Raw genomic sequence first — 23,881 nt, forward strand, 5'->3', positions numbered from 1 at the left:
CACCTGCTTCCAGCTACAGGAAGTTTACTGGAAGTCGAATAACCATATTGCACTAGGTGCCCACTGGCAATAGCAACACGATACCCCACCTCGCCGCCCGCCGCCTTGTATACGTGCTCAACCTACGACATCGCTCCACGCTGCCGCGACCATGTCGGCCGAACTCACCACCATACTGCTCTCGTTCCAACCGGACAGCCCAGAGCTCGTGAAGAGGCGCGATTATGACACCAAGGCCCGCCAGTTTGTCTCACAACTATCCAACATCTCATCGACATCTTGGACCAAGGGCGCAGATACACAACAAGATGTTCTCTCGGTAAGGAAAACATATCGTATCGGCCTGCAAACAGCTGACTTTCTAGATACTTAACCCTGCCGTCAACTCAATAGCGTACGCCTTTGCCCTCCGCCACCGCATCTCTACCCTTGTCGAGAAGAGGAATATCCCAGACACACTGCAACCCGGAGGTTCATTATGGAATCAGCTAGTACTATTTCTCGAGACTGCGGATCCTATACAGCTGCGATATGTTGGAAAGGAATGGAGAACACTGGTAGAATATCTAGAACAAATTGCGCGCGCATGCGGATCGGTATGCTCAACGAGATGCTTTCTGCTAGGAGGAGATACTGACGACTATAGCCGAGCCTTGCTATTGCACCGATGCGGTCAGCTATGACCCGACTCGACCCTACCACAGGCACCTTCACTTCAATTCACCTCCTCTTCGTACAGCTATGTTGCGAGACACGATCGTACGCGGCCGCCGAACCCATCCTCGACAACTACATTCACACTATTCCTCTGAGGATGCCGACCGTTGCCCGTGACGGCCTCGAGTACTCAGTGCCATGTGCGGATGTCGCGAGTAGCGGAGAGTATATACATCAGCATTCTGGGCATTCAGACAAGTTCTCGGTGTCAGAAATAGAGGAATACTACGTTCTAGGAGCCCAAGCATATCTGGGAATTCGCCAGTTCAAGAAGGCGCAACATTTCCTCGAACATGTGTTGGTCATACCTACGGCCAACACCGCGAACGGTCTGATGCTGGAGGCGTATAGGAAGTGGGCGTTAGTGAGCTGTCTTGTCGAGGGAAAGGTATGTCACAGTTGAGCAGTCTGCAATGGAACGAGCTGACATGTGCAGATGGGAACTTGCCCACGTACTTCGAACGGCAATGCGATCAAGAACATCAAGGCTGCTTCGAAAGCATACGAAGCTTTGGCAGAGGCGTATGAGGAACTGGATAACATGTCCAAGCTGAAGGCCCAGGTGCAAGCAGGGTCTGAGATCTGGGCAGAGGTATGGTTATGAGACACTACAAAACGTTCACGGTTTGTTGCGCACACGCTGACAAGACATGTAGGATGGCAACACAGGCCTCGTCAACGAGCTCATCAGCAGCCAAACACGGGCCTACGTTTCGCGGCTATCACGGACATACTCGGCAATTCCAGTCTCAAACATTGCCAGCCACTTGGGGGCTTCCGCGGATGAGATCGCCGGATACATTGACACATTGATCAAGGATGGGCACCTGAACGCACGACTAGAGGAGACGGACAAGTCGAACGCGGGGATCGTACTACGTTTCTTCTTAGATCCAACACAGGGGCCTCTAGCCAAGAGCGAGAAGCAGCAACAGCAAGCCCTGTTTGACCAGACGCGTCGTACCAACATGCTCGCCGAGCAAGTCAAGGATGCCGACTACCGACTGACGCTCACCAAAGAGTACGTCGAGAACCAGAAACGGTTGAGTAAGCGGCAGAGCAACAACAACGGCGATGCTATGGATACAGCATGGGACGACAGCCTCGAGGCGGAGGAGGACATGATGGTTGACCTGCACTGAAGAAAAACAGCGATGGAGTAAGCATATGACATGTGGATTACAAGCTCACTGGAAGATGGACAAGTGGAGCTTAAGCGGCTAGTGGTGCTTCGATTGATTGTTTTGCAGGGTTGAGCATGAGCAGTGTCCATGACGCGATAACGGTAATGCATGAAACGAGAGATGGTGGACCCGAACGGTAGACGTGATCATGGTCAGACCACGGAGGCTGGCAAGTAGCCTGGAGGAGGCTGCGGAGAGGCGAAAACGATTATAAATGTCGTGCAGACGGTTGGCTCGTCGTGGCGTGCATATGAGCAAAAAGAAATCACGAAGCCACCAATGTCATGTATGTGAGAAGATGCGTGATGGAGTTTTGCTTGTTGCAGGTGCTTTTCGTGTCAGACAAGTAGGCGTGTGTCAGTATCAGGTCATTATCATTATCGTATGCGCGAGACAACCGCGATGCTGGGACCGCGTGTTTGATAGCAATGGGACTTGGCGCGCGTGGCAAACGGACCGATGTGGCACATTACGATGTTCGGGCGTCGGGCTGCCATGAGCGCGATGGCGAACGCGTTGGGTTGTGTAAATGTTGGGACGTGAGGATTCTTTTTCACTTGTTTGCCAGGGCAACAATGCCATTCCGAAACATGGCAAAGGCGATATCGCATTTGGCTGCCGCGGCGTAGGAGGCGTTGCGGGAGTAAGCAATGCATGTTTGTTTTTTTGCTACGTGGGAGATGGGAAATGGAGATGGGGGTGCGGGGAACAGGGAAGAAGCATGATGTACTGTATGCGCAGACTAGAAGATGGACTAGGAACGATAGATCTACAATGGAGAGATGAGAGGACAGTAGGGCATGTTTCTAGTGGGAAAGTAAGTCAGGAACCCAGTGTGGAACGCAGGCAGGCAGACTGTGGGCGTCCATCAAGCGCAGCCACAAGGCTAGTCGATAGGGCCAGGACCTAGTCAGTTCCTGCAGCAGAGGCCAGGATGCAATTGGGAAGACGAGTCTGAAACGCAATGTCGCGGGCAGAGGGTCATGGACTCAGGCACCCCCAACAGGCGGCGCACGAGTCAGGACGACGACTACTTCGGCGACGCGGTGCCCTGGGCCCCTGAAGCAGAGCGGTTGCGTGCAGCACAGAGAGTCGCTGGTCTGAGTCGGGTGTTCGTCCGGAGCATGGGAGGAGAGGGAGCCGGGTCGGCCGGACAGGGGTATCTAGCATGGGAAGACTAGGCTGTGTTTGGAAGACCCCTTCTCCTTGGCGGCATTGTCGCTCCACAGGGCCGTCTCTCGTCGCTGTACGTACGACATATTCAAGATAGACAGCACCGTTGCACGACAGCACCGAAGACGCCGCCCGCCACGCCTCGCCGCATCATCGCCGCCTGCCCCAGCGCGTTCCTGCTTGCGGCAACCATGCCTGCATGCGCATTGCATTAACCGCTGGCTTGGCCTGAGACACGCATTCCTGCCTCGACGGGAGTCGACAAACCAACATGAACACCACGACCGCCCAACCGGATAATCCCTCGCACCGCCGCCAGTCGTCGCGCAGTGGCTCCATCTCGTCGTCGTCGCTGCACCGGTCCGCCTCGCTGAGGGACTCCAACGCGGAATCGCCGTCTTCGTCCACCAAACCCCCCCACAAGCGGGCCACACCGCCCCCGGCCTCGTCCAGACGCCGCTCCAGCGCTGCCAACGGCGCAGCAGATGGCATTGCAGCCTCGCGGGACGGCTCAACTGCCTCTGCGAGTCTGAACCGCTGGTCTCAGAGCACCACGACCGCCAGTCGGGACCAGCAGGAGCGGCGCGATACACACCACCAACACCCGCACGCCAACCACCAGCACCACCCCAGTTTCTCGCGCAAGCTGAGCATCACCACCACCCTGCCTGCCACGACGCCCACCACCGCCAATGCATCTGTACCGCACCCGCAATCGCCCTCACGCTCGCCCACGTCGAGTCCCCGCCGACACCGCCCTCGCTCCCCCGTCTACGACCCCCCGTCGTCTGTGACGGCGCCCCCAAAGATACCCTCGCTGCCTCCGATACTCCTACCCTCAACCGTCTACGACCCCAACACTCCCACGAGCACTTCGACTACCAACAACTCACCCTCTGCATCCAGCCTCTTTACCCCGAACCTGCTCTCCGGAAACCAGCCACGCGACTACTTCAACTCGAAACCCACGCAGCCCCCGCCTGGCCAGCGGCCTCCCTCGCGCACCACAAAGGCTGAAAGAGTGTTGGGCAAGTCGCCTCTCGGGTCGCCTGCGGTCCTCCACGAGGCCGACTCCACTTCGGGCCCAGGTCGGCCCTCCACAGGACGAAGACCATCGATCGCTGCGGCACCCAAGGAGAACGCCCAAAAGCCCCCGCCGAGCGCGGGTCACAGGCAGGCCGCCTCACGGGACCACTCGAGGAGCCAGAGCAGAGAACAGTTCAGATCCGCCAGCAGAACCCACGCCCGGAGCCCCAGCAGGGATCACCTTCGCAGCGAAAGCAACGCCAGCGCTAGGCTAGACGACGGCCACCAGGGCACTCCTCCCCGCACACGCGAGCGGAGGGAGAAGGACAAGAAGACAATGCTGTCGCGCGCCCTGCAAAAGGCCAACACAGCTGTCCTGCTCGACAATGCGCAAAATTTCGAGGGCGCCATGGAGGCGTACGAGGATGCCTGCAAGCTCCTCCAGCAGGTCATGATCCGCAGCTCGCAAGAGGAGGACAGGCGGAAGCTGGATGCTATTGTAAGTTACGCCTAAACCTTGTCCAGAACCCCGGTGCTAACCCAGGTAGCGAGTAACGTATACCAACCGCATAGAAGAGCTACGACGATTAGATCCTGGCTACACTAACCACAGTGGCAAATCGCTACCGGCTCGTCCTATGAGCGGGGAATCGCTGGACGAACACCGCTCAATGCTGCTCCTGGATGACGACGAGCCGCCTGCAGTCATTGAGACTGCCACAGTATCCCGCATAGTTAACGACCGTTCCATATATGATACCCCCTCCATGGGCGAGCCAACATCGGCTCCCTCACAGCAATTGCCCCTTCGTTCAGGTTTCGAAGGTCCTCGTGAATCTGTCATATCCACAGCTATCCGCGATGTGCAAAGAGGCATGCAGAATCCACAGTTCAACCTTCAGCCCCCGCCTGGGCGACTTGCCCCTTCTACCTCGTCTGTCCGATCTTCCACTGCCGAGTCAATGATGGACCGTGTATACATGCCTCCGCCACTGTCTCCAAAGCGGTCCAAGTCTCCTCTCCTTAGCGGAAAGACCGACTCTGAGCCCGGAGAATATGGCCGGTTACTGCAACCGCAACAGACAGTCAAGACGAACCATCAGCGAGTACACAGCAACGAGTCAACATCATGGCTTGATACTATAGACGAGTCTGGAGGCTCGTCGTGTTCATCCTCAGTGCATTCCATGTCTCCTGGAGGAGTACGCCGAAAGCATCTACGAAACGCAAGCGGAGGAACCGAGGCAGAATTCGACGCGGCGCTTGACGCAGCTGTCGAAGCTGCGTACGACGACGGCTACGAACCTTATGATGACGACATGTCCACCCCTGCCGATATGATAGCGACGAAGCTGCGAAACGTGGAACTAGCCAAAGAGCGCGTACGTGAAGCCGAACGGGAGGAAGCTATCGCTGCAGCCAAGTATCGTTACAAGGAGACGCAGCTTCGGAGCGAAGGACTCCCACACGTGCGCGAAAGTGCTGAGATAAGATTCAACGACGAGGCGGATGAGGAAGAGCGGTTATTGGATGAGATGACGAGAGAGTATATGCTCGATGGCTTCGATTTCGATCTACAGACAAAGTCGTCATTACCGCGGCAGTCGGACTCGAGTGGCTTTTCTGGAAGCACGTACAACAGTTCAGTATCCTCGCACAGAACGACGGGTGGTACATCACTTTCGACGGTTGCGGAGGTGATACACCCGACATCCAAACAGTCATCCACACATGCCCCTCCCTCCGCGCCTGCTCCATCTGGTGCTTTGCCTGCATTGCCTCCTGTTCCGGAATCACAAGCATCGCAAACGATTGACACAGCAGAAATTACACCACGACCAACCACCGCAACCAAGGACGCAGCCTCAGTACGAAGCCGGAGACTATCAGGCCAAAACGCAAAGTCTTTAAAAATCGAGACTTCTGTACCACCAGTCCCGCCAGCGCCGCATACGGAGAAGCCTCCGGTGCCAGCTAAGGACGCGCCTACCGATCTTCCTGTCCAGCCCAAGTCTGCGGCACCAACATTCAGCACTACTAAGCCAACATTAGACTCCGCGTTCAAACTGCCCGCGCTGCCGCAAGCGTCCCAACAATCTGGCCTCCGAGCTCCATCGCCTCAGCCTCCCCTCTACAGTCCTGCCGAGACTGCTGCCACTGTTTCACCAGCGACGCCCGCCCTTGGTCATGCTGTATCCAACGAGGCTGGTCTTGTGCCAGGTTCACCAAAGACTGGGAAAACCTCAGCCATGGGAATTCGGAAGAACAAATCCTCCCTTAGCCTGAAGCAGCGCAATTTGTCAATATCCAGCCCAGATGGCTCAGATGCGTCCATAGGAACGCCACTCAGCACGACCTTCTCCATCACGGGGCGGAAACCCAGCAATGCCGGACTAGCAATGCCAACACCTAGCATCCCCACATTCAACGTTGATGGTCTACCGAGTGGAGGGATGCACTTGTTTGAAAGTGATATCCACTCACCGTTTTCGCCCGGTTCGCCAAGCCCAGCTGTCACAAACGCACCGATACCCCTGGAGCCATGTCCGGATTCGTATCTACTGAGACCGTTCTGGCTAATGCGATGCTTCTATCAGACGATTGCACATCCCCGCGGTGGATACCTCTCAACTAAGCTTTTTATTCCTCGCGATGTCTGGCGAGTAAAGGGCGTTAAGCTAAAGAACATCGAAGACAAGACTGCCAACTGCGATATGCTTACAGCTGCCTTGCAGAAGCTAGCGTCTGTGGATACGAACGATGCAGACGCTGTACTTGATGAGATGCAGTCTCTGGAGCTAGTGCTTGATCAGGTACAAACCCAGCTAGCGAAGAAACTAGGCAACGAAGTCGGTGTGCAGTCCGTAACTGCACTTTTCAGAGACGCGACTACAGTTGGCGAAGGTGCGGCGTCAGCTGATGGTGTCGGAAAGCATGGGTCTCAAGACCACACTGCCAAGGGTGCTGTTGCTCAGGGCAAGTCGTATCTTGCATCTTGGCGGAAACTCCGATCAAAGAACTCCGGCGTCAACCTTGCTGGCATGGCCGGCGGTACCAAGGGTGCTGAAGTACCCAAGGACAGTCTAGTCATGTCGACGCTTCCCATGACAAACCTCCCAAGCATTCGCTTTGCCAAGCGAGACATTTCCGGTGTTGTGTTTGAGGGTCCCAATGCAAGCTATATGGGTTCTTTGGCGCGGTTATTCGATGCGGTCCAGATACTAGGTATGCTTTCACATCTCCTCACCATGGTGCGTATACTAACAAAACCCCTTAGACCAAATCGCACGCCAAGTCGAAGATCCAGGTCTCAAGCATTCCTCCCCTACACATGTCGGTCTCGAGCTATCCACGCGCCACGCCGCCGAGTTCTTCGGTTTCTACATCTGTCGGTTTGTCCTTACCGATGTCACCCTGATGCTGGATAAATTCATCAAGAGAGGTAGTGAATGGGTTTTGGTTTAGGTCCCAAGAAGACCTTGATGTGATGTGTTTTAATGTATGGTCTGGTAATGAGATGAGACTTCTTTTCGAGTGTTCCCATCACCCATGCTTCCTTTTTTGATGGACCGAAAGATGATTATGAATCAAGAGGAGGACAAAGAAGAGGATGAGGTTGGAAAGAAATGAAGGATGGCATGCAAGGGACTGGTGTTGAGTTTTCTCTAGTCAAAGTCATGAGGTTATGGATCGTTTCGCCTTGTTGAAGCGCCGGATGGCGCTAACTTGGCTTTGTTTCAATGTTGTCGTTGTTTGTTCGTCATTGCGTTGCATACTGTCTTCGAAGATATCCACCCCCCAGACTCATCTTAGCTTGTCGTTATTATTATCGAAGCATATTTACATCTCTGCATTCAGAAAACTTTTATCTGCTCATGTGATACACTTTTATGTGTCTGGGATCAATCCAGAGAGTTGAGGGAGTCGACATGATCTGAGACAATTTGCGATTCATTTGAGAGAGGAAGGCGGAGCTATTCAGTAGGCTAAGTCTGTCCAAGGCTAAGAGAACAACTGTATAAAGAGGCCAAGCAAGAAACGATTCACACAACAAAAGGCCGGCCCACCCTCGCCTTCTCAGCAGCGGTAGTACTCGCATGCTTTTCCTCCGCCTGCACCATAACACCGCCATACGGCCCAGTCTTCTCCTGAGCTGACGCCTTGTTTCTTTGTTCCCAGCGATTCCACAACTCAAGGTGCGTATAAAACCTACCATCCTTAGGCGGTGGCCTCTGAACTTCCGCTCGACCCAAGATCCCTGGCCTGTTCGAGGTTGATGACGGCGAAGCAGACCCCGCATCATCATCATCACTTCCACCGCCCGGCAGATTGAGAAAACGGCTCCATGCTGTCGACGCACTTTCCAAACTACTGCTCGCTCGGATAGTGCGTATAACAGCCTGGGCGGTGATGAGATTACTCTCGAGCATTGCGGTTTGGAACGTCGTGAGAGTTTGCTGGAGGCCGGTGACAGCTTCGGTGATAGGGCTGTTCATTTCGCGGTGGAAACTTCGGCCCAGAGTTGTGAGACTGCTGCTTAAGTTGGGTATGGCTTGGACGTATTCCATGTATGGGGTGGTAAGGTCAACAGCGATGTTGTTTACTGTGGGCGTCGTGGTGGGTAAAACACTAGGCAATGCCAGACTGGCAGTGATGGGCAGTGTGGGCGTGGGTTGAGTAGAAGGCGTGGATGTTGTGCCGTTGATGGGGATGGAGGTATTCGCAAGATTGTCTGGCAGAAGCCAAGACGTCTGTTTTTGTTACGTGTCAGCAATGGCCGCATAGCAGCTTGTTTCGAGGTAAGACACATACTCTGTTCGTGTCCAGCTGGAACTTTTCTCTCAGTATGGTATTGGTAATGTTGTTGACAAGGTCTGCAGTTCCCATTTGATCACTACCACCGAAAACATTGAAGCCGAAGCCACGGTTGGGATTATTGGGATCCCCGATGGCACTTGCTGCCGCATTGATGACACTCCTCAGTTCGACAAGGTCCTGTACGGCGGGTGTGGCGACGGCGGTGGGGACCAGGATCATACCCGTGACGAGCATCGTGCAGAGCAGTAGGCAGACCTTGTGGTGAGCCAAAAACATACTAAACTGACAATGCGGCGAGGAGATACTCCGAGATGTTAGACGTTTAGGTCAGAGGTATTAGAGGAGTGTCAAAGTATGCTGCTAGGAGCTAGAAGTGTCTTGAGTAAGTTGTTGGTGGGTGAGTCTCGAAGACTACGAGGCATAGCTGGCTTCTTATGGTATACGTGGAGAGCTAGAAGAAAAGGAAACCGCGATGTTTTGGGAGGCACGTTGCTATGGATGTATTGAGTTGGAAAGTAAGTGCGATGAATGATTTGTGGTAAATCTGCAAGCATCCCCGAACACGGCATGGTTATCGCGACATGACTATTTCAACGCTCGTTTGAATGATGACTACCTGGCTTCCCTGTCGTAAAACTCCTCGAAGATGGCCATAACTAGCATCGCCAGCTTGACTTTACATGTTATATAAAGAACATTGCTTGAATAGCGGGTCTCTGCGGACTGCTTACAATCAATGATTTATCTCCCGTTTATTCCTCTGCTCCATCACTGAGAAACAATTTATTTAGTCACTGAGTACGATATCATTGGAACCCTCACACCCTATACAATAAAAAACTCGGATGGGTATAGAGATAACAAGCCCTAGTTTACTGCCTACGTTAGCTTCTAAGAAGAAATCCTAGAAAAATTAATAGTATTATAGACTTCTAGATTCTCTATCTATGTCTAGAAAGGTTTTAACACGCTTTATTATAGTAGGTATAAGTACTTTGCTCTAGAGAGATGTTCAGTTTCTCCCATTAAGGTAGTGCTCAGGTGATTTAACCGCCCAGGTTGATTCTAGCTTCTTGCTTGGCAACAAAACATATGGAGTAACCTTTTACGTTCGCAACTCGCCTCGTTTCTGCTCATGTGACTCTTTGCTACTTTTCCGGGTATCTATAGCATGCTCACGCAGTAGCTGCGGCGAAGATATAGTAATGTCCGCTCCTATCTTTACATCTCTTTCTAACTCCAATCAGGCCCCCCGCCCTCGCTAAGCAAAGAACCAACCTCACCACTGATCCATCACGTTATATCAATCAACATGCCGCTTCGTGAGATCGACCCAAATTTCGAGAGTGAGCTCTTCGAACAGGCCAAGGCAGCATTAAACGAAAAGTTCGGGATTTTCCAATATTGGCTCCCGCTGCCGCTCCTCCTCATCGATGTTAGTGAACATGTGGAGAAGCAACTGCCGTGCCATGAACCTGTCGAGGAAACCACCGCCATCAGTGCCCACATGTCGGTGCGCATCCGTGCCTTGTATGAGCAGTTGATTGCCGCATACAAAGAGGTCGAGGATCCGCCAGCCCGCATCGACATGGAGCTCATAATCGAGCCGCAACGATTTGACCCAGAGGAGCCAGATTGCTACCATCGCAGATATCACTCGCGCCGCCTGCAGCTGCACGACCCAGAGACACTACCAGACCTGCCCTTTGTGAGTCAGCTGACCATCAGATCAAGGCGCGGCGGGGACGCCGACACCGCGGAAGACATACGCCCTCTGTCTACCCTCGTGCCACTGCAGTGCCTCGTCCACCTGCCGGCTGTACAAGAGTGGAATGCCAAGTGGTTGTGGGAGCGGCCCATGCCCGCCTCCACGACGAGTAGGGTGATGAACGAGCACTTGAGTCGGCCGTGGGAGGGCCCCCTACGAGACGCCCGTCACGAGTTCGGCGCCGCCATCATGAACCAGGAGAAACATCTCTGCGGGAAAAGGATCCCCTCCAGTCTGACCAGGGCCTCATTACACTTCTGGCCTTTCTTCTCACTCGCCCAGCATGACCAGTCCGTGGCCCGGCCAAATCTGATCTATCCTGCGGATAAAGACCCAGTGTCTGTCGGCCTGTGCAAGCTCGGTACGCAGCTAAGCTTGTTCGATGTACGTGCTATGGTCACTTCAGATCTATTCCCTTGTCCCGAGGTATCAACCGACCACCAGTGGTCACAGATGCGGCGGTTCCGGCTCGAGTTTCATTGCCTTCGTCCAGACGGGCGGTGGTACTTTATCGGCCCTGGTGGCGAGGATCCACACGACTCTGAACAAGGAGGGTACAAGATCTCAGACACAGAACACTTCCCCCGGGAAACCGACACGGACGAGGATATGGACCTCGACGGCGAGTACCACGACAGCCCGACCGGCGGGTCTGAGTACGATTACGAACTAGACATGTTTCGCATCGAGCCCTGTAGGGAGCGAATCGAGCCCCTGCTTGCGGCATTTGCGAAGTCTCTGACACGCGACAATATGCCGAGCCTCGAGGACGCTGAGATTTTCACGCACCTGTGGTGGCAGCCTTCAGACGATAGAGAAGTGGAGGAAAGTCGGCTGCCAATGGATAACGGCCACAGATGGGGTGTCAAGTTCATTGCTGGGCGTGGTGATAACAAGCAGAAGGACGGCGATGCTGTTGCTGCGGCACCCACTCCAATCGTGCAGTGGCAGGTTGGCGACTGGAGGCCCAGCGAGGAGGTCATGAGTTTATTCGAAAACCTAGGACGACAGGAGTGGCTCGATCTCGAGTGGAATAGGTATAGATGTACGGCAGGGTTCGACTTGCTAGGAAACTCTCAGTCTTCACCCATATAGTTGGGCAGACAACCAGAATCCTTTGTTGGAAATCTCGAGAACAAGTAGCCTGATATCTTTTTTTTTAGAAATCCTTGTTGTTGTGATAGCACACTGTGACACACACTTCCACGGACTTTGGCCACTACCAGCTTATCATAGAGTACCCGTGGAGCCTCCGCTTGCTTTCTCGTAGGCCCTCCACCATAATCCCATATTCGCCGCGACTAACAGGTCCATCATCTTCAGGCCCTCATCTTCCAGGATGATCTTGCCCAACTTTGCTTGCTTGCCACCGAAACCACCACCCGCGAACTCCTGGCCTAGAGAAAGATCCAAACGGTCCAACGAGTTTCTAGCATCTTCGGTTTCTTCATCACGGCTGAGTGACAAAGACGAGTTATTGCGACTGTGACGCCCTCGACGAAAGAACGACGAGCGTTTTGAAGATTCCTCACCTCGAGGCGTAGTAGCTTTCGAACTACTCGGAAGGTTGAATCTTACTTCACTAACAGTCATGGCTGTGGGTGGAGCTCCTTGAAGTCCCGGGACGACATGTCGACACTGTTACAGCAGTCAGCATCATCTATGGCGCATCGCGTTGGTATAACTAGAATCACCTTTAACGATCCTCCACCTATCCCTGTGACAAACTCGCATCGGCCGTTCCACGGACTTGTAAAGACGTAACCACGGAAACTCGTTTGTCTGTCAGAGACTTGAATGCTACTGTACGTCTGGTCTTCCCGTGTCACGAATGGGGGAGTGGGAGCAGCCCGCACATCTGTCGATGCAGAGTTGGTCTGCGCATAATGATTACCTCTAGAATCAGGACGCCCGTTGTTGTAATCATGAGAGTTGAGTTTTCTGTGGCCAAAGCCACCTGTATGCTGTGACCCTTCCATCCAGATTCGTCGGCGGAACACGTTCTCATTCGCTGACGGGTGACTCCCTGCTTGGAATGATTGGATAGATGTGCCACTATCCCGACTTGTCAGGAGAGGCTTGCCAGTTGTGTCGGAATGAAGAAACTTGGAGTAACCTGGATTGAATACGTCGATGTACATTGGTGCTCCGATCTTTTTCTTGTTGCTAGGATCACTCGATGTTGGGGAAGAAACATCTAGAACAGGCGGATCTTCAATGCGAGCAACGTTCCATTGCGCACCAGACGCAGGATCACGCCGAATTAGGGTGAGAGACGCACTGGAACGCGACGGGTTCTCTGATCGTCTGCGCGGTGAAGGTATCGGCTTTCGATTTTCTTGGTTATGCTGGCTGGAATCGAATGACCGTCGGGGGCTGTCGCTGAATTCTGGAGCGAGCATCGCAGACCTTCGCGCATAATTTCCCGCATCGATGTTCTGGTTGTTTGAATACTTGTTTATGGATGCGAGAGTGCTAGGAACAGGTTTTCGGACAGGAGCTGTAGTTATGCCAGGCACCGCTTTCCTGGGCACGATAGGTGTAGAGACAGAGTTGAAAGAATCTTGACTCTGCTGTGTATACTCTGAATCCTGAGATTCAGGAGGGTTGACAAGATAGGCATCTTCTGGTTGCTCAACGTGGACGAAATAGAGTGAGCTCTGTATGTCTTCTGCGGTTACCACCTTTTCCCGTGGCTTCATCGGAGATAAGAAGACATCTGAAGCACGTTAGGCCTACATCAGAGGAAGACATTTTAACAGCCGTACCTCTGCTGCCAGGAACACGGGCGATATACAGTACTAGTGGCTCATGCCTCTCATGGGTAGGATTCCTTGGATAAGCTGGTGGGTTGGAAGCAAGAGCGGTAAGCGACGAGAGAGATCGGGCTTCAATAATCGGCGTAGCCATTAGAGCGAAAGACAATGGCAGTATTGTTAGCCAGACAGTGCCGAGGTGGATGTTTATTAGGAGATGACCAGTGGTCTACCGGGCGTTGCCTAGGATATATTAAAGGCAAGCAATGACGAGGTTGTGCCTGTGTTCGGGTGGCTGTGCGGACGCGTCTCCACCGACTATTGATGTACAGCAAACAGATGGTCTTGGCCTATCGTCGTTGAGCGCGAGAGACAGGCGGATCTGACAGGCGCGCATCATCAACGGACTCGCGGCGCTTTACGGGCAGACGAGGCTGATGCTGGTGAAGGAGCCTGGAGCACGCGAGCCTGCTTCGAGTCAAGGCTGAGCGGGCGGTGGCTGGGGCAGCGGTGATTGATTGGTGCAGCAACCAAGGGTCCTAGCGCTGAAAGTCTGCGAACATTTGAAATCTTGGCCTTTGACCTCGATTTTCGCGACCCGCACACGACACGCTCGCCCCGCCAACTCTACGCCCTGGACCTTTCGGAACAAGGACAGACTATACTACCAAGAGTACCCAGTGTCTGTTTTATGCGCAATGGGCGACAATCTCGAGGTATGCATCGCGGAACGACTGCTGCCGGTCGTTCTCGCCGCTAACTGAGAGCTGCAGGAGCGTTTGAAGAGCCATGCCCGGGCTTTCGAAGGCCTCATGTCTCTGATACCCGCCAAAGACTACTACGGGAAGGATGAGAGTATCACTAGCGTATGCACCTCTTCTCTTATGGGCCTCCGCTTTATGCTGACATAATGTCTGCAGACGCAATGGCAAAAGAAAGGGAAGAAGCAGACCCTCGAGGAACGACAAGCAGCCAAGCGAGCGAAGCTGGATCCTGCATCACACAAGAGCGCCAAAGACGTCATGGACGAGAACGCGCTGAAGCGGAAGCGCGAATTGGAGGGTGAGGAAATATCTGAGCCTGAGTCGTCGGACCTCGACATGGACATCACAAAGGAGAAGCCTCTTGAGGGAATCAAGAGCAAGGCAAAGAAGCAGAAGACGCAGCCCGCCGAGCCAGTAGTCGAGGAAAATGAAGAAGCTGCTGAGACACGGCCTTTATCAAAAGCCGAGGCTAAGGCTGCCGCGAAAGCAGAGAAGCGAAGAGAGAAGAGGAAGGAGAAGCAGGAGAAGAACAAGAAAAAGGAGGAGGCCAAGAAGTCGCAGCAGACGTCGTTCCAAGATCTCGCCGCCGCCAAGCAACCTGAAGAGGACGAAGTCGAAGACGACGACGAATCTGCAGACGAACACGAACACCCAGACGAACGCATAGAAGCTTTGGACGTGAGCGGTCTCGTCGAAGAGGGTCAGTCTACCGCTCCCTCCACTACTGCCAATTCCAACTCCTCTACAGCCTCGGTCGCGTCAGCCGCTTCATCAAACTCTTCGTTACCTCAGTCTGGCGAAGAAGCACCACAGAAGAAAGCTAAGAAGCCGTACACGATCGACCCGCAAAAGCATGAAGATTTCCGCGCTCGATTAAACGCAAAGCTAGAGGCCATGCGTGCGGCGCGAAAGGCCGACGGTCCGGATGGACGTCCTGCACGGAATCGAGCAGAGCTAATCGAGGCACGACGGAAAAAAGAGGCCGAGAAGAAAGCTGCCAAGAAAGCCCTTCGTCAGGATGCGAAGGAAGACGAGGCTCGTCAACAAGCAGAGGAGCAGCTCGCACGGATAAGAGGCGGTTCGGGCTCACCTTCCATATTCCCAGCGAGGTCGCCGGAGCACGAGCGCAATTTCAACTTTGGCAAGATTGCATGGGATGGCGCACAGCTTGAGGGAAATCTTTCCGGATTCCTCGAATCCAAGAAGAAGAAGGGCAAGTCAGACGCGAAGACTGCATTAGAGGCTGCGCAGAAGAAGCAGGCTCGTCTTAACGCCTTTGATGAGAACAAGCGCAAAGACATCCAAGAGAAGGATTTGTGGCTCGCCGCTAAGAAAAGGGCACAGGGTGAGAAGGTGTTCGACGACGTCAACCTTCTAAAGAAGAGTCTCAAGCGCCAGCAAAAACAGAAAGACAAGAGCAAGCAAGAGTGGAAGGAGAGGTTGACCAATGTCGACCAAGGAAAGGCAGCGAGGCAAAAGAAGCGAGAGGAGAACTTGAAGAAGCGCAAGGAGGACAAGGGTCAAAAGGGTAAAAAGAAGGTTAAGAAGCCCGGCAAGAAGGTCACGAAGCGACCGGGCTTTGAGGGTACTTTCAAGGGGAAATGATTATGAGGCTGGGTGGAATGACGGTACATAAAAGGAAAAGGAGGTAGCATGTGCACTATTGGAAGGCATTTGGCGTTTGATACCATATCATGGCAGGCATCGTATATGAGCGTTAGGAGTATCAGGGTCTTGAATATTGCGATGTCTTTTCCTCGATTGTATTAGTTCAAATGTCAGTGCTGTCTCGCAAAACAATAGGAATGCATCCAATCGGGCCCTTGATCGCAGCACACCCAATGTCCACATGTATGTTCTCAATAATTTGAGTATCGCCCACAGTTGTTGAAATGGTCCCTTCTTGTACTGATGCATTGACAAATGAAACCCGACTGGCTGTGTCAGGCGGAACCGCTCCTCCTATATATACAGTAAACTCGCACCACTCCTCTACATTATCTGTAAGGCGCATCCGCACGAGCAGCAGCGGCGATCTCAGGCTCCCACTTGTCTCCGTTTGCTAGCAGCTTCTCCTTGTTGTAAAGCAACTCCTCTCGTGTCTCGGTGGCATACTCAGCATTGGGTCCTATATCATGTTAACACATACTTTGGAGCTCACGGATGACGCGGACATACCCTCAACAATGGCGTCGACTGGGCAGCTCTCCTGGCAGAGACCGCAGTAGATGCACTTGGTCATGTCAATGTCATAACGTGTGGTCCTCCTGCTACCGTCCATACGCTCCTCAGCCTCGATTGTGATGGCCTGCGCAGGGCAGATGGCTTCGCACAGCTTGCAAGCAATGCAACGCTCCTCACCCGTGGGGTACCGTCGCAGAGCGTGCTCGCCTCGGAAGCGGGGTGAGATGGGGCCCTTTTCGAATGGGTAGAAGATGGTGTATCTTCAGAAACGTCAGATCGGGTATTCTGGATGTCGAGCATGCTACCAGCCTGCGCATTGAGGTACTTACGGTGGTCGGAAAAACTGCTCCAGCGACACGTACATGCCACGGAACATCTCCATAAGCAAGAAGTACTTGCCGGCGCGGTCCAATGCACCTTCTCCTTCATCCCATCGCTTCGGCTTTGGTAACCGGAAGCCTGGTGGTGGGGGTCCTGCTGGAGTGGCGGCTCGGGATAGAGTGGTAGAGAAGAAGGCGACGGTGGCGGGCGAGGGGAGGCGTCCAGACGCGAACTGCGGTGACCGGAGCAGCGTGGCTGCTGGGCGGCTGCGCGCCAACATTGTCAATGGCTTTGCGCTGGCCATTGTGAGCGTGGTGGAGTCGCTGGCGGGTTGGGGGGTTGCTGGCGGATATGGAGGTTGTCGTCAAGCTCGAAACTTGAGGTTGTCGCTTGTAACGCGGAAGCTGCGATTGGCCGAGAAGTCCAATGACGGCAACAACGGTGGGAGGCAACTCCGGGGTCAGAGATTTGTACCTAGTGATCTTGGAGGGTCTGTGAATGATCTTCAAGTCTGACTTGGTCTTGTATACGAGTTGTTGTGATTATTAGAGGTGCGTCTGTCTGCTCGTACTGAAATGCTTCCTGACGGCTGACTAACGTAATGTAACTTTAGTCTGAAGTTCTAGTCGAGCATCAACATCACCACCACCACCACCGACCCTGCTACCTCGCACGACACCCTCGCAACCCGTCACAATGTTCCGAACAGCACTTCTCAGGTCCGCCCGGTCCGCTGTCCGCGCTGCCCCACGATGCCAGGCCGCAATGGCTCGCCCCGTTGCGCGAAGCTCTTTCGTTCAGCCAAAGCAAATGAACCCCTCCGTATACTTCCAGGCTGTACGATGCTACGCCGCGAGCGCTGGTCTGTCAAAAGATGAGGTCACTGGCAGGATAATGGACCTTTTGAAGAACTTCGACAAGGTAACGACTATGCGACTAGATTTTTAGGCAGTGGCTAACACAGAAGCAGGTCACCGATGCCTCCAAGGTAGCTACCATACGTGTGTGAGGGCTCGGAAACAAATACTTACAGTTTGCAGTTGAACGGCGAATCGCACTTCCACAACGACCTCGGTCTCGACAGTCTGGATACCGTAGAAGTAGTCATGGCGATTGAGGAGGTTAGTTGGCCTGCACGCGATACACGAAAGGCACACATCTGACAATTTGGCAGGAGTTCAGCATTGAAATCCCCGACAAGGAGGCCGATGCCATCCACAGCGGTATGTTCTGAAGCGCAGCGTCAGATTTATACATACTGATGATATCACAGTCAAGCAAGCAGTGGATTACATCATGGCTCAGCCCGATGGTAAGTCTCAAGTTGCAAAACGCAAGGTTACTTGATACTAATCAAATTGCAGCTCACTAAATTATATTGAGATCCGCGCTGGGTGAGAGATGATGGATGTGGAATTGGTAGTCGGTCCTACCGGCATCGCTATATATATGCCTCCTTGTAAAACAGTCGCCTGGGTCGGCACCGTGTACTTCTGATAGAATTGACGCTATCCACCTCCCATTGCTCTGGCTATTGTGTTGTTGGACGCCTGTTTACTTGATTGCTGAGGCGTGCGTAACTAATCTTGGCACATCCGAGACCGAGCCCTGTCCGCTGATAGATGTGGCACGAGAATCAACCCCCAACTCGAAACCTGCACACGCGCGTTACGATACCCCCTTTATCGCTACATTGCCGTGATCCGCCACGCTCTCTTACATCGCCTTCACCGAAAGTCCCACATAGTCCGACACGGCGTATGCGCAGCCCAAGCGCCCTCATCCCTGCGCCCGTTGAGGAGCATCACCCATAATTTCAACAAACACTCCCCACCCGTTCCACAACCACACCTGATGGCTTCTAGCTCTGGTCTGACGCGCCGGAGAGGAGGCGGCGGCGCTGCCGGCAACGGCGAGGACGAGGGCAGCCGGGTCAGCTCGCCAGCACCCAAGCGCAACGACGACCGCACCCCCGAAACCTCCTACGAAAGCTCCGAGAACGGCCACAAGATTGCATTCGATCCCCGCGATATCAGCGAAAATGCAGAGAGGAGCAAACAGCCAAAGCTGACACTCATGGAGGAGATTATCCTTATGGGACTGAAAGACAAACAGGTGTGTACACCGCAGGCCGCGGGCGGGCTAGGGGCAGCAGGCTGATGAGTGAGAATAGGGATACCTGTCGTTCTGGAACGACAACATCTCCTATGCGCTACGAGGATGCATTGTCATAGAACTGGCCTTCAGAGGCCGTGTGAGCATGCAGAAGGACTCGAATCGACGCCGCTTCCCCCTCGCAGACAGGGTCATCGAAGTTATTGATGACACGTTGACTGGAGAGGTCCTACTGGACGAGGCCCTGAAGATGATGAAGTCGAGCGAGAAGATGAGCGTCAACTCCTGGATCGATCTCATGAGCGGTACGTCTATGGCGTGGCATACCAAGGCTGGTGCTCGACACTAACTATACAAACAGGAGAGACATGGAATCTCATGAAGATTGGCTACCAACTGAAACAAGTACGCGAACGACTATGCAAAGGCCTCGTCGACAAGGGCATCCTGCGCACCGAAAAGAAGAACTTCCTCCTGTTCGACATGGCTACACACCCCGTTGCAGACGGCGGCGCAAAGGAGGAGATTCGACGTAGAGTCCGGAACGTTCTCACCAACCGTACCGTGGTCCTTCCTGGCAGCCAGTTCCTCCCCGAAGAGTTGGAGTTCAGGGTGCTTCGAACCATCACCATGGTCTGCGCCGCCTATGCCGCCAACGTACTGGAGAATGCCTTGACAACGTTGGGTCACGAAGCGCGGGAACGGGCTTTCGCTCAAGTGGACGAATTGCTGGCAGAGTACTCACAATGGCCCTTTGCAAAGAGGCAGGGGGGTTCACAGGGTGTCGGCGCAAACTTGGGTCAGCTCATCACTGACGAAGTTAATGGTTCCAAGGATAAGGAGCTTCAACTTGAGGTAAGCCGATTGCATTTCGATTCCTAAAATGACGACAGAGCGCTGATGATTGAACAACAGGTTGTTGCTGCGTGCTTGAGTGTCTTCACTCGACTTGACTCATTGCTTTGAGCGAACAAGACGCATCAAGAGCAGTGATATATTGGGCTGCAGGGAGAGGGGCGCATGCCCCAGCAACAGCGAACATGAACGTTTGGAGCATTTACAGCCAGTAGATCAGACGCATATAGCCGGCGACTTGTAAGCGGCGGTGTGTCCGGGTCGGGTATGGAAAATGTAGGGTATTGTCAGTTTCTAGCATTGATGCAACTACGACGGATCTGGATGCGAGGGCGTCGGAAAGCGATGACGAGGTGTATACCAGACGCTTCTTCTTCTTTTCTACTAGGCGGTTCTTTCCATAAAATACAACCTTTATTCAATAACGAACAAGGTGCATTACACGGTGGCTTTTACTCGAAGCTTGCCTAGCTAGGCATGCGCTAGCATTCGTCATGGCGTCGCACGTGATGAGTGCGTGGAGACGATGGAGTGCGAGTGTAGTTATGTGGAACAGCCGGTAAGAAGGATCATGGCCTCTGCTCTGGTGAAAGAAACCACGACTAACAGAGGCTGCGGCTGCGTTGGAGCGTGCCGGGCAGCTTCAGTGTTCGTTATGGGCTTTGGCTGGCTCGGCGCTTGCAAGCGGCAGAACTGGCTGCTTTGGCGCAAATCCATCAATGCCTCTGCCTGACACACAACACATCATTCCAAGTTCCGAGCTTATCCACGGCCGCGACCCCGCCCAAGGTACCGCAGCAGGTGTTTCGCCGATTTAGGTTCCTGCCAATACTCTCGCCTGTGAAAGGCTTACAGACGGGCTGCTGCGCGCTTGACTACCCGATCGGCACTTCTTTCCCTGGACAGCCAAACAGAGGCCCAGCCCAGCCCTGTGACCTGTGACGACGCGCAAATTGCATGTTCCCAAAGGTATGTGTTTTTTTCTGTATTGCTGCTATTAGTTCTCATGGTCGCGGCGCCATGGATGCGCTTTCTTGAGATGGCAGCGCTGTTGTTGCTGTCGCCATGGCATCGCGCACCCGCCCCCTTCTTCTGCCAGGCGCGACCGCATGGGACGCCCATTGACCCACTCGAGCCTCCATCACTCCTTCCAGCCTCCATGCCTCGGCTCTAACAAGGGCAGCAAACACGCAGGTCGCTCCTGCCGCGCGCATTATAATTCACCACGCGATGCCCTCTCCGCCGCTAGCCGACTCCCAAGGCCTCGATCCCGCCCACGGCGCGTCCACAAACGGCAACAGCAGTGAAGGTGCTGTCCAACCCGCAAACGCCCCAACCAGCATCAATGGACCCGACAGCGCGTCCAACGAGAACAACGCGATTCGAGACGGAAAGCAGAAGGCCAAGGCTGTCATGGCGGCTTCTGGCTTGAACCTCACCGGCGCGCAGGGCGACACGGCATCGCCAGCGCAGCCCGAAGCCATCACCGGCGCGTCGCCTAGTAGAAAGCGATCGCGTTCGGGAACTCGCAAGTCTTCACGCACGCCTTCTCACGACGATGGCGCGAAACCCACAACCTCGCAGGCCCATCTCCTCGACCGTCACATTGCGCGCGACCTCCTCGACAGCGTAAACAAGTACGAGCGCAACAAACATTCCGAGAAGGTCTATGGCGAACTGAACGACCTGCGCCATTTCTACCGCGACGAGGTATACCCTGTCCGACGACAGAACCCCGGCGCCATCTTTGGATATGGCTATGCTGGCTACGGCAACGGCGTGACCGACATACCACCCGATCCTAGAGACCCGCGAGCCCTACCGCAAACGAAGCTGCTATATCCCGAACATGCCAAGCGCGCCGGCCGTCGACTCGCGCCGCAACTCAAGGTTTCGAAAGAGAAGGGTTTGCAGCAAGCAGACCAGATCGAAGAGCTTGTGCCTGTGCGTCTGGACATCGAATTGGACAGGCTGAAACTACGCGACACTTTCACCTGGAACCTCCATGACCGTGTTACCAACCCTGTGCTCTTCGCCCAGACCCTCGTCGAGGACTTCCAGATACCACCCGAGCTGCGTCAGAACGTTATGCAACAAATCGATCGCGAGATCCACGAGCAGGTTCAAGACTACTACCCTCACGCTTTCTTCGATGATGAGCCTCTGGACCCCCATCAGCCATACTCGGCATACAAGAATGACGAGATGCGGATATTGATCAAATTGAACATTACCATTGGCCAACACACTCTTGTGGACCAGTTCGAGTGGGAAATCAACAATCCTCTGAATGCGCCCGAGGAATTTGCAAGGCAGATGGCTGCTGATTTGTCACTGTCCGGAGAGTTCACTACGGCCATTGCCCATTCCATAAGAGAGCAGTGTCAGATGTTCACAAAGAGCCTGTACATCACAGGCCATCCCTTCGATGGACGACCAGTTGAAGATACCGATATCCAGGACAACTTCTTGGCCTCACCACTCCCCTCTGTATTCCGCCCGATGCAGTCTACAAAGGATTACCAGCCGTACCTATACGAACTAAGTAACGCTGACCTAGAACGAGCCGAACTATCGATTATGCGCGAACAGCGGCGCCAGAAACGATCTGTCAACAGACGTGGCGGCCCTGCCCTGCCAGACCTTAAAGACCGCCAACGGACAGTACGCACCTTGGTTGTTTCTTCAGTCCTACCTGGTGCTGCGGAAACCATCGAGGACAGTCAGCTCTTCAAGGCTACACGCAAAATTAGAGAGGGCCGCCGTCGTGGTGCTGATGGAAGCTCAGACGAATCGGATAGTGACGAATCGGTAGTAGACTCTCCCGCACCTGCGCAACTGACCGGAGGTACTGCGCGGACCCGGGGTATGCGTGGAGCTGCCACTGCTGCTCAAGCTGCTATGCGGTCCGCTATTGGAAGATCAGCAACCCCCGAAGTGTCCAACATTCAACCTCATCACGAGCCACGGGCATCCAGATCACTACGATATGAGGCGCGGGAAGAGAGTGTATCTGAGCCTACAACACTCATAGTCAAACTCCGCATATCGCCCGTCAAACTTAGGGAATTGCAGAGAAACCCAAGGGCTTTCGCAAAGCCCGCCTCGACTCCCATGGTGGCCCCCTCGCAACCCCCAACACGAAGCACACCTACCGCAAACTCAATGCCACCTCCACCATCACCAGCCATACCTACTCGTTCAACCCCAACCGCATCAGCTTCGGTAGAAGCTTCGCCGAAACCTCCGCCTACGCCCACACCAACGACCCAGAACAAGCAGTGGCAGTACAGGCCGGATGGTTCACTTGAGGCACCTTGGCCAACGCCCGCCGCTTCTCAACATGTAAGATCCTCGCCCATGTCTACGTAGATCTCTGACTAATCCACATCAGCCTCCCACTCCTCCGTGGCTTCAACAAGCACTCCAGGATCTACGTGATCGAAATCCCGGCGAGCTCTTCGAATCTACTATGCGCTATGCTGTCATGAATGAGCGCTACGAGGACCCGAAGACGGGCGATATTGTGTCCCGACAAGTCAAGCTTGATACGCTACAACCAAATGCCCCCCTGCCAGCGAACCACAAAGCATATTTCTTGCCGCGAATCCGGTGCATAGACTGCCCGGGCAAATTGTACAATGCTGGACCCGAGCAAACAGTCAATAATTTCGAACTACATCTGAAGAACCGCGTACATATGGAGAACGTGCGCAAACGGACTGGACAGCCTTTGTAGGGCAGGGCATCCAGACCTTCTGGCAGCGCGAATAGGAAATGATATTCAGAAGCATAGCGGGGTCTTTTTGATATATGCAAGCGCATTCTAGGGTATAAATTCCCGTGTAAAACAGCGGATCAGTTGGGAGCATGTGGAGTTGGGCATACAGACAACGTGCTGGTGCATCGGCGTTCTCATTTGCCGGCTACAACTTGAAAATCAGTTGTTCCGTCTTGGATTACCACTTGGAAGAGTGGACACAATCGCAAATTTTGATCTTTGTCCGAGGCTACTTTAAGTACCTTCCTACTTCTTTTCGTTGCTGGTGTCGTTTGTAAGGTATAAGTAGGGGTTGGTAGTCTTCGACGCAGCAATGTAAGTAGGCGTCAATCACTATTATTCACATCTTCAAGGCTGTGCAATTGTTTTTTTCAGTACCGTGAAGGTCTCTGTTCATTCGGCAGCCCCGAATTCCCCTC

The 23,881-nt window shown here is 53.8% G+C and overlaps 9 protein-coding genes across 9 annotated transcripts; 6 read left to right on the plus strand and 3 right to left on the minus strand.

The window, feature by feature from the left end:
- Positions 1-151: 151 nt before the first annotated feature.
- Positions 152-1,859, plus strand: J4E82_001193 (uncharacterized protein; the record flags this gene model as incomplete). Its single annotated transcript, XM_051727509.1, has 5 exons — positions 152-319; positions 366-596; positions 647-1,105; positions 1,154-1,309; positions 1,374-1,859. The coding sequence occupies 5 exons, from the start codon at positions 152-154 to the stop codon at positions 1,857-1,859; spliced, it is 1,500 nt and encodes a 499-aa protein (XP_051592822.1).
- A 1,486-nt stretch (positions 1,860-3,345) lies between these two features.
- Positions 3,346-7,565, plus strand: J4E82_001194 (uncharacterized protein; the record flags this gene model as incomplete). Its single annotated transcript, XM_051727510.1, has 3 exons — positions 3,346-4,599; positions 4,649-7,325; positions 7,378-7,565. 3 exons carry the CDS (start codon positions 3,346-3,348, stop codon positions 7,563-7,565), a joined length of 4,119 nt encoding a protein of 1,372 aa, XP_051592823.1.
- Positions 7,566-8,143: 578 nt separating this feature from the next.
- Positions 8,144-9,152, minus strand: J4E82_001195 (uncharacterized protein; the record flags this gene model as incomplete). Its single annotated transcript, XM_051727511.1, has 2 exons — positions 8,144-8,851; positions 8,913-9,152. The coding sequence occupies 2 exons, from the start codon at positions 9,150-9,152 to the stop codon at positions 8,144-8,146; spliced, it is 948 nt and encodes a 315-aa protein (XP_051592824.1).
- Positions 9,153-10,230: 1,078 nt separating this feature from the next.
- Positions 10,231-11,781, plus strand: J4E82_001196 (uncharacterized protein; the record flags this gene model as incomplete). The annotated part of the gene is made up of 1 exon (XM_051727512.1): positions 10,231-11,781. One exon carries the CDS (start codon positions 10,231-10,233, stop codon positions 11,779-11,781), a length of 1,551 nt encoding a protein of 516 aa, XP_051592825.1.
- A 135-nt stretch (positions 11,782-11,916) lies between these two features.
- Positions 11,917-13,596, minus strand: J4E82_001197 (uncharacterized protein; the record flags this gene model as incomplete). Its single annotated transcript, XM_051727513.1, has 3 exons — positions 11,917-12,324; positions 12,381-13,405; positions 13,455-13,596. 3 exons carry the CDS (start codon positions 13,594-13,596, stop codon positions 11,917-11,919), a joined length of 1,575 nt encoding a protein of 524 aa, XP_051592826.1.
- A 544-nt stretch (positions 13,597-14,140) lies between these two features.
- On the plus strand, positions 14,141-15,811 carry J4E82_001198 (uncharacterized protein; the record flags this gene model as incomplete). The annotated part of the gene is made up of 3 exons (XM_051727514.1): positions 14,141-14,158; positions 14,216-14,308; positions 14,363-15,811. The coding sequence occupies 3 exons, from the start codon at positions 14,141-14,143 to the stop codon at positions 15,809-15,811; spliced, it is 1,560 nt and encodes a 519-aa protein (XP_051592827.1).
- A 392-nt stretch (positions 15,812-16,203) lies between these two features.
- On the minus strand, positions 16,204-17,015 carry J4E82_001199 (uncharacterized protein; the record flags this gene model as incomplete). Its single annotated transcript, XM_051727515.1, has 3 exons — positions 16,204-16,334; positions 16,385-16,650; positions 16,720-17,015. The coding sequence occupies 3 exons, from the start codon at positions 17,013-17,015 to the stop codon at positions 16,204-16,206; spliced, it is 693 nt and encodes a 230-aa protein (XP_051592828.1).
- A 392-nt stretch (positions 17,016-17,407) lies between these two features.
- On the plus strand, positions 17,408-19,792 carry J4E82_001200 (uncharacterized protein; the record flags this gene model as incomplete). The annotated part of the gene is made up of 9 exons (XM_051727516.1): positions 17,408-17,632; positions 17,682-17,699; positions 17,752-17,832; positions 17,886-17,934; positions 17,985-18,023; positions 18,459-18,826; positions 18,885-19,131; positions 19,188-19,681; positions 19,742-19,792. The coding sequence occupies 9 exons, from the start codon at positions 17,408-17,410 to the stop codon at positions 19,790-19,792; spliced, it is 1,572 nt and encodes a 523-aa protein (XP_051592829.1).
- A 1,119-nt stretch (positions 19,793-20,911) lies between these two features.
- J4E82_001201 (uncharacterized protein) lies at positions 20,912-23,420 on the plus strand (the record flags this gene model as incomplete). Its single annotated transcript, XM_051727517.1, has 2 exons — positions 20,912-23,026; positions 23,076-23,420. The coding sequence occupies 2 exons, from the start codon at positions 20,912-20,914 to the stop codon at positions 23,418-23,420; spliced, it is 2,460 nt and encodes an 819-aa protein (XP_051592830.1).
- Between the last annotated feature and the right edge of the window lie 461 nt (positions 23,421-23,881).

The sequence above is a fragment of the Alternaria postmessia genome (assembly GCF_024291825.1).
Source record: "Alternaria postmessia strain BMP 2775 chromosome Unknown scaffold_4, whole genome shotgun sequence".
Taxonomy (NCBI): domain Eukaryota; kingdom Fungi; phylum Ascomycota; class Dothideomycetes; order Pleosporales; family Pleosporaceae; genus Alternaria; species Alternaria postmessia.